General features: G+C 41.0%; 1 protein-coding gene across 1 annotated transcript in view; it reads left to right on the forward strand.

The window, feature by feature from the left end:
- PLCE1 (phospholipase C epsilon 1) overlaps window positions 1-5,956 on the forward strand; it is a 315,612-nt gene extending 309,656 nt beyond the window's left edge. Inside the window, exons 31-33 of the mRNA XM_035025358.1 lie at window positions 1,383-1,598; window positions 1,928-2,121; window positions 4,565-5,956. Of these exons, the coding sequence (XP_034881249.1) occupies window positions 1,383-1,598; window positions 1,928-2,116 (405 nt within the window). The 3' untranslated portion in view covers window positions 2,117-2,121; window positions 4,565-5,956. The remainder of the gene's footprint in view (window positions 1-1,382; window positions 1,599-1,927; window positions 2,122-4,564) is intronic.
- Window positions 5,957-9,747: the final 3,791 nt, after the last annotated feature.

The following is a 9,747-nucleotide window of genomic DNA, read 5'->3' on the forward strand; positions in this document are numbered from 1 at the left end:
TTATGAGAAGTTCTAGAACAATGGGGATCTGAAAAGGGAGAGTGTGCCTCTAGGTTGGGACATGCTAGTTTATTCCTTCAACAGACACTTGCCTAGTATCTGTCATGAGTCTGGCTCTCTGTGGAAGTGTTGATAACAGATTTAGGAGGGGGCTCCACAGAGTAGTAATTTCATTGGCCCAGAAATGCCTAAGCCAGTCCCTGGTGACTGTTTCTCAAAGATCTTACAGAGGACATGCTGGAGGCCTTCTCTGGTCCTCTCCCTCCTCTAAGTCATGCTTCTTTGTGTACATGGTTTCAAAGAACTGTATCTCCTTCCTTCAAGCCTCGTCATGGTTTGTTTATTAAATACCCAGTTGAGAAGTGGTATAGCCATAATGGTTAACAGCACAGACACTAAATCAAATTGCTCCAGGTTCAAATCCCAGCTCTCCTTCTTAGTGCCTCGGTTACAGTGGTGTGCTGGTAGACTGGCTGTCTTAAGGGAAAAAAAGAGCCAAATTTATTTTTAGTATTTGCCAATTTCTGTTGTGTGGATACTCCCACCACGTCTGATTTCACTGGCCCGTTCCAGTTGGCTCCAGCACACTGTATTATATACTCTGTGGTAAGCTACTCCATCCACAGCGTGGAGATTGTATAATAGTCCTTTCCACACACAGTTGTTGTGAAGATCAACTCAGTAAATATACATAAGGTGTACAATGCCTAGCACCTGGTAAACACTATTTAAGTGCTATCTGCTATGATTACATGATGACGTGGTTAAAATTTGCCTCCTTAGTAGAGTTTGAAAGTCCAAGAGAACCCAGACATGTTTGTTTGGTTTTTTTCACCTTTATCTCCCCAAAGTATAATACAGTATCTGTGACACAGAAGGCCCTCACTAAACATTTGATGAGCAAATAAATGTATAAATGAAAGATGATCTTGTACTAAATGAGAAGGGAGACCGGGCGAATTACTAAAATGCCTTCCACACCCAAGACTCTGTGATAGAGAGGCTCCCGAGGGTCAGGATTCTGCCCCTCCCGGTCTGTGTGACCTTCATGTCTATGAGCTTTGGTGCATGTAGAAAACCCAGTCGACATCCTTATTCTGTTACTCATTAGCTGTGCATTCTCTGGAGTCTGCTTAATCTCTATACATTTAAGTTTCCTTGTCTGAAAATGGGGTAATAATACCTAAATCACGGTCTGCTGTGAAGCCCCATTACAAGCGACAACTACGCAAACATAAACTGAGGAATGGAACGATGCAATCTGAGAAAGAGCCACTCCTTCTCTAAAAGTCTGTGACATTTTCCCACCTTCAAGTTCCATTCAGAATGAATGCAAGCGTTGGAGAGGCCGTGTATTCAGTGGACCGTAACTTCTCTTTCAGACCTTATGCAAGGCCAAATATTCCTACAGCATTCTGAGCAACCCCAACCCGAGTGACTATGTGCTTTTGGAAGAGGTGGTGAAAGACGCTACCAAGAAGTCTGCCACCCCGAAGTCCTCCCAGCGGGTTCTTTTGGACCAGGAGTGTGTGTTTCAAGCCCAAAGCAAGTGGAAAGGTGCAGGAAAATTCATCCTTAAGCTAAAGGAGCAGGTGCAGGTAAAGTTCAAAGTGCTTTTGCTCTCTCCACAAAGCACTTGATACTCATAACCACGTGGCAATCAAATCTGGGAACTTATGAAATCTAGGAGAAAGTTTGAGTCAAGGGATATAGTTGGGAGGAAACGGTTTGGCTTCACTTTCACTACATGAAAAGAAATGTACTCCCCACTGTGGGTAAGCAGCCCTGAGAGGGGACTCCCTCAGCACTTCTTCCCAAAGCTCTACCTATTAGAGAAGAAGAGGAAAGGGCTCCATGATAGCGTGTCAGATGACTGGGGATCCCGGCTTTCACCTTATACCCATGGAAGCTTCTTTTTTTCCCACAGGCATCCCGAGAAGACAAAAGAAAAGGCATTTCTTTTGCAAGTGAATTCAAGAAGTTCACCAAGTCAACTAAACAGCCCCGAGGACTCACATCACCTTCTCAGGTCTTGGCCTCAGAAAGTGTCCAAAGCAAGGAGGAGAAACTGGTGGGCAGCTTGCCCTCCAGTGACACCACAGAGTACCGACAATAACCAAGGTTGGCACGTTTTACCCAGATAGACCGAGTCATTGAGCCATTCTGAAATGGGGGCCCACTTACCCTACTGTGTAAGGCACAGCAGGCCCAGAGGACGATGTCCCGAAGGCAGATAGGAATCGTACCTAAAAACAGGAAAAGGGCTCTGAAGAGCCATGTACCTTCAGTATTTATAATTTTAGACCGACTGGTTTTGTAGCTAGCCAAACGAAGGCCCCCAAGAAGACAACCAACTTGCCCAAACTACTACATCAGCTCTATTTTATCAGACCTAGAACTGCCTTATCCGTCACTAACACAAATATTCTCGAAGGACTGCTATGGGTCATTCAGCTTTCATTCCTTTGGATTTTTAGTTTCATGCTATTTTGAGGTTTGATTTAGCCTCAACAACCTCACCTTGGTCTGCCTCAATTAAAAAATAAAAATCTGGCATTCAAAACTGTGTAACAGCCTCTACCTGGAAACTGCAGTAAACTCAGCCTTTGGTTGCCTACCCACTGCTCGGTATCCACAGAGTAATCTTCGTTCCATCTTAAAAGATTATATGGAACCCAAATTAAAAAAAAAAAAAAAAAAAAAAAACATGAGGAAAACAAGCACATATATATTTTTTTTACTTCCTAATGAACCCAAGGGATTATTAAAGCCCACTCTTTACCTGCACCATTGTAGTTCTAAAACTGAGACTGCTAGCCTAGCAAAGGCATTGCTGCTCACACTGCAGGGCTTCATCGTCTGCCTTTATCACAAGGAATTTCTTATATAAAACTGTAGAAGCTCACATTAAAGAATTCATTGATACCTTTTGGCAGGACCTAATCTGATTTATAAGAGCACAAAAGAAGGCCCAATACACTGAGCCCATGTTTCTACATTTGAGAAACTCCTAAAATAACTGGTGCCCTGTACCACACATACAAAGCTCTTTCAAAACAACAGATGGGACCAAATACAGGAAATCCCCTCCAGAATATCGGCGTATCCAACTATCCTGAGAGGTGCAAGGTTACTTAGGTTCTGTACGTAAAGGCTCATCGGAAGGAACTCGTGGAGCCAGGGCAGCAATCCACATCACACAACGGGTAATAGTGAATTCGCACAGAACGGCGAAGCCGTGGCTGTGCCACACTCAGAGAAGGCTCAACACCCGTTTTCTGTTGAGATACATCTAGAATCCTAATTTTTAAAACTTCCAGACTCACTTTCTTATTTGCCCCAGGTCACTGAGAGTCGGTGCCTTCTCCAAAAGCCAAGTGAGCTTTAGAACTAAGCACCAGTGTTGAGCCTCTCCAGCTTTGAGAGAACGACTCATCTTGGTAGTGGATCTGTGAGCATACGCCGTTAAGGACAGAAATGAAACTTTAAAGTATTGTTTTTCTCGATCAAGAACTTAGTATCAAATGAATCCGAGATGTCAGGTTTACATACCCCTCTATCCTGACCTCCAAAGTGACAGTGGTGTCACCCTCCGCACAAACGGAGCCCTCCAATTCCTAGGATGGCAGGATCACGGAAGTCCGTAGGAGTACGCCGCCACCAGAAAGCTGACTTACAAAGGAGCTTGCTACAGGAGCAGTATTAGGAGAGGGGGTGATTCAGAAGTAGGTTTTGGACTGTATTTTTCTGTAGCAAGCATTCAGAATCGTTCAGTTGACCTCAGCTTTGCTTAAACCTGGGGAAGTTTTTCTTTAAAAACAGACATGGGTACATCTATGGGTACATGAATCTCGTGTTATAAATTCCTTTACAAACGGTGTCCTCAAAAAGGGGCGCTTGTGAGAAAAGAGACTTCCAGTGCTCACGAGAAGGCAAGTTTAGTGTTTTCACTGCTTATGAAAACATAAGTTTTCATGTTCTAATTCTAAAACTTTCACCCCTGAAGTTTTAAGACTTATCCCTTAATCATTTAAGAACTCATAAACAATTATTTACCTTACTCTTATCTGAAATGATGTAGAGTTGAAGGAATTCCACCTTTTGGAAAAGTTGAAGTTTATCTGATTGTTATTTAAAAAACCCTTCTAAAGGCTGTGGTGTTCCAGGGCAGAAATAGGCTCACATTCCACCTCCCAGGAACATCGTGTTACAACACTGCAAGTTTATTTTTTAAAGATTTTTTTTATTGTCAGAGAGACAGAAAGCACAAGCCGGGGGGAGTGGGAGAGGGAGAAGCAGGCTTCCCGCTGGGCAGGGAGCCCGATGCGGGGCTTGATCCTAGGACCCTGGGATCATGACCTGAGCCGAAGGCAGCCGCTTAACCGACTGAGCCACCCAGGCGTCCTGACACTGCAAGTTTCTAGCCAAGAGTCTCTCCTCCAAAAGCAGCCACCAGAGTTGTGGGTTTCTCTTGGTTGAACCACATTAAACCATTGCTACACTGCAGATGCTGCTCCTTCATTTTAAATCTACTTACAAGCCTATGTATTATACCACTTTACAGGTGAAGATCTTTTGGTAAGAAGTTAAAGTCAAGAGTGAACATGGTGGAAACAAATAAAATTTCCTTACCTTCATCAGACTTAAACTGGAAATTGATGATTTCTGAACGGAAGCCTTCTTCACACACGACGTGAGGTCCACGCTGTCAAACAAAATGGCACCGGGCTTCCTGACGAATGCAGCAAAGAAGCCCAGGAGATGGCCATTTTATTTTATAAATGTCAGCAGTCGGAACATTGCTAAGCTTGCAATAACAGACTTATAGAACAAGCAAGGGTCAGCAAACTCTGTCCATAAAGGGCCAGACAGTAAGGATCGTAGGCTTTCTGGGCCCTACAGTCTCCACTGCAGCCACTCATCTCGGCTGTTAACAGTACAAAAGCAGCCACAGACCATACAGAAGTGAGCGAGCGTGGGTGTGTTCCAATAAAAATTTGCAGACGCTGAAATTGCAATTTCATAAAATTTTCACATCACTAATAATCCTCTTCTGGGTTTTTTTTTCCAATCACTCAAAAATGTAAAAACTATTCTCAAGAGCCATACAAAACCTGGTGGCAGGTTGGATTTGGCCCAGGGCCATAGTTTGCTGACCCGACTTAGAAAACTGGGAACAAGAGCCACAGAGGTCTGAAAACAAGCAAGCTAGTTTAGTCATATACTTCATGGCTGACGATCGGAAGCTTTGGGGCATTGCAAATGTAAATATATCCTATAAGATTCATTAAAAAGTAATTCAATGTAGTTTCTATATTATGCACCATAGTGGACTCTTCTTTAGCATTTCTTTCTATGTAGAGAATGATGTTGGGTTTTTTTTTTAAGTTTATTGCTTATGTGTTCACAGATTATTCCACTTTTGGTTTTCACAAACTGAATTTAGAATGATGTATAAATTAGTATCTTCTGAGTTGTGACATCTTAACAAGAAATTTAACCATTTCTTAAAGCAAAAGTAGACTGAGTGGGTGTTCAAATTTATTTATTTTGCAAGGTCTGTACTGACACTGTACTTATATATTTATTATACATAGCTTTTGTGATCCCGCTTATGGATTAGAAGCACTAGAGGTTCTGTCTCACTATTTGAAGACAAATCTCCTAAAAAAAAAATGTATGACCTGAATACCTGACATGGGCCAGAATTTCATGCAAAAAAAAGCTTCAATTCTCATTAACTGAAGAGCTATTGATCCAGGTCATAATTGCCATTTAAGGTATATTATCTTTAAAACTTACTGTGTAAAACTATCAAGTAAGTGTAAAGAATTCTTATCCTTGGTATGAAGCAAATTATGACTTTTAAAATGGAATGTGTGTTGCTCTAAAGTAAATCCAAACTTTTTCTACCAACATTAAAATTTTTTCTTCAAATTATAAAGCACACAAAAAATCCTAACTTTTTCTTTGAGAAGTCTTTTTACCAATTATAAAAATAAAACAAGTCCCCAGTTCTCTGCATATTCTGAAGTCAGAAGTGTTAAAAACACACCAGACAGCTTTCACGTTATTGTTCACTGACTCGAAGCCTTAATGCTAGAACAGCCGCCATTTGCTTGTCCACAGAATTCAAGCTATTCCAGTTGGATGTGGTTTGCCCAGTACTACAGGTTTCTTTTCAAATCATCAGTCTATAAGAAATGCACACTACTGCCCCATTTAAAAAAAAATATTCCAGAAACACTTTATCATGCGTCTATAAATTTGACATCTTTTCCTCTTGTTTGGCTTATCATGTACTGAAAACTGAGGTACTGGCCTAAAACTGGCTAGAGTCATAATGAAAACAGTGCAGAGTAAGAGGATGAGAAGCAAGACTGGTCTCTCTAGGTTTAGCACTTGGCCTTGACTCTAAGCTCCAGCCCCGCCCCACCCCACCCACCCCAGTCTGTAACATCGTTGACTCGGCTGATGGAATCTGAAACTCCCCGAGACTAAAGTGAGACTAGGTTTTACAAGTAAATGTATTGCCTATGTTGAACCCAACTTAGTTGTGCATTCCATTTTGAGGTGAAAGCACATCCTCCGTTGAATCAGAGTCTTTGGGACCTTCTGAAAGACACTGCTCAAAATGTAAAACGCCCACTCTATTACAACTAACTGGCACAACTTGGTGTTTGCCAAATATATGAAATTTTTATTTGTAGCTTCTCTGAACTATATAGCTATGTTAGTACACCAAATGAAAGAAATTATCCTATTAGAATAAATCGAAAACGGCCACCCAGACTCTACCCATTACCACTTCAAACTTTCCAGACTACTAAAAATCTGGGTAGCAAACTTTTATCATTTGTAAAGTTGATATGGCAAAGAATCTAAATATGCAAACTAGGTTTATGACAAGATTTTGAGGAAAAATATTTCAAGACACTTCACTAAAAACAAAGGAGCATGAGTTCTGTTACTGTTGGGTGATGACAACTTTACAGAATATGTATAGCTGGTGAAAAAGGAATAGGTAAGAATCCAACTGGTCTGTGATGCCGAAGAAATAGACTGACTTCCTCCTGGTCACCTGTTCATCTGGAATTGGTTGTTTTGCAAAATAATGGAAGGTCGCATGAGGTCATCAAGGAATTGAGGGTAAGTTTGAGGGCAAATCTGTAGGAAGTAACAATACTATTTAGACAGAAAGTGCCCTGTTGAGGGAAATGCCTCTTTTCATGTCATCCTATCCTTAGCAAGTAATAGTTACTTATAAATTCTCCAGATGGGGGTAAATAGGAGTTACAACTCAACAGAAGTGAGTGACAGGTGCCTTGTTTTTAATTAAATTTGCTTTCATACAAAGGCTCCCATCTTAGGGGCTCGGGAAACACTAGAGGCTCACTAATGAAGAGGGCCCCCTCCTGCCACACACGTACTCCTTTCTCAAACTACATCTTCCCCTTCCTCTCTTCTCTTTCCCTACCCAGTAGTTCTGTAGACCTGTCGTCCTCTGCCTGGACACCCACAGGCCTTGCTCAATTCTGACAAGTAACAGAGCTTGCATCCTGCCTGGTAAAACTGAATTAACTGCCACCACACCAAGAGAAAACTAGGATTCTTCTGGCTGGTGTCTGATCTCCAACTTGGCAGAGTGAGAGGCAGCCTACAGCCTACAGCCCTATTAGATGGCTGCCTCCGACCACCTGCAGTTTCTTCTCTCACGTGTGCAGCAAAGTGAAAAGAGGTGAATACCTAGACCCTCCAGAAAGTTATTAGGAAAGGAAGACTGCCTCTTACACTAAGTCCATTCTTGGGTCAGTATTCCCAGGATACAGTGTGCTGTTAACAATGTGTACGTTCTTGGCCATCTCTAAGTGTCAATTTCCTAAGGAATCTTCAGCTGATGGCATCCCATGGTCATTTGACATGGGATGACCTAAATGTTCCTGAAGTACTGAATCTCCACAATTACCAAGTTATTCGTGTACAGCTCTTAGATCCCAAGTAGACTATGCTCAAGAAGGTCTATGAGACCTTTCCCAGGTCTCTGAACTTTGAACTAATTCACTCTGACGCTGAAATGGGTAATGTTGCATTTGTTTAAATGTTGTGTGAATGATCGTAGTATGCAAGCCCATAGAAGACTGAAACTGTCTTACATCCATTCTTACCCCCACTTCACTTTTAAGTGCCTAGCACAATGCTAAGCACACAGTAGGTGCTCGATACTCGTCTAGTTAAAAAAAATATATTAAGGCTGTAGCTTGTTATAGCCTCAGAGTGTGTGTATGTTATTGTTAATGACTAGGATATTTAGTTCTGAAAATGAAACTCATCAATACAGGCCATGTAAGTTTATGCACAAACAGATTTCATTCTCAAATTCATAGAGCATTCAAATGCCAGACGTAGAATTTTATGGTCCCACTGTGACTCTCTGTATGTGTAACTAGAAGGTTAAAAGCATAATACAAGTGTGAAATAGTTGATGAATTTCTACTTTAAATTGATTTTTCACCTAAACTACAGTTTCTGCTGCCAAAGTGAAATATAAATGTATTTGTATATGTTTGGAAAATAAATGATTTGTGACATGTAATGGTCACTTGTGCTCTGATGGGGAAAGACCCTGTCGTCATCCAAAACACTGTTCATAACATTTCTGGACCTTGTTTTATATCTAAAATGTGGATTAAAAGCAAATATTTATATGTTAAATCATACATTCTCCTTAAATAAGCCTAAAAAAACAAAAACACTTTTTAAAATCACATATAAGAATATGGTAAAAGATTAACATGCACTGTTGAGCTGATCTCCCCCATTAAGCAGGAGTAATAAAGGAACTTTCTATTCTCACTTATGTCATGAGGGGAAAAAAAGAGCTTTAAGCTCTAGACCAAAAGGATTGGCTTCTACAGTTTTGAAGACATAAGAGATCTATTTAGTTGCAACTCTGTGCACTTTTTTTAAATTCTCACATAAGAATAGGAAGCAAAAAAAAAAAAAAGGCAGCTGTTTTATTCGATTATTCACAGTAGAGAGTATTTATAACCTGGTTGTTACAAAAACTTATTTCATTGGCCATTCCTAGAATATGGCAATAGCTCAGGTAAAATACTGCTTTTTAATTATATTCATAAGAATAGGACTGTATCTGTACAAAGACGATGACGACGAAGGAAGAAGAAGAGGAGCAGGAGAAGGAGAAGAAGGAAAAGAGGAGAAGCCCTTCAACAGGCACCATTTATCCTTAAAACAGAGGCAAGTCTTCAAATTGGTTTTTCCACCCAGGAGCAGTTCTTCCCCCATCACCCTCCAGAACATGGCAGAAAATGCGAAGAACTGTGAAGAGACTAGAATCACATTCAAACTCTTTTTGCAAGTAGCCATTATGAACACTCTTGTTCTTTTTTAAAAAGATCAAATTAAGTTACTTCTTGAAGTGTATCATTCAGCCAGAGCCAATGAACCTAATCTCCAATTTCAAGCTATTTTTTCTTTTCTCAAAAATTTTCCTGAAAACATACTCAAATGTAGAATTTTTCTCATTTCCATCTGTAGTACTGCAAAAAATATATATTTATTTCATTTGAAAGAGTTTTGGTTATAAAGAGTAGCTGAGGGGCACCTGGGTGGCTCAGCCGTTAAGCGTCTGCCTTCGGCTCAGGTCATGATCCCGGGGTCCTGGGGATGGAGCCCCGCATCGGGCTCCCTGCTCGGCAGGAAGCCTACTGTTCCCCCTCCCACTCC

Source organism: Mirounga leonina, unplaced genomic scaffold (assembly GCF_011800145.1).
Source record: "Mirounga leonina isolate KUSES-001 unplaced genomic scaffold, KU_Mleo_1.0 Mir_114, whole genome shotgun sequence".
Lineage (NCBI taxonomy): Eukaryota > Metazoa > Chordata > Mammalia > Carnivora > Phocidae > Mirounga > Mirounga leonina.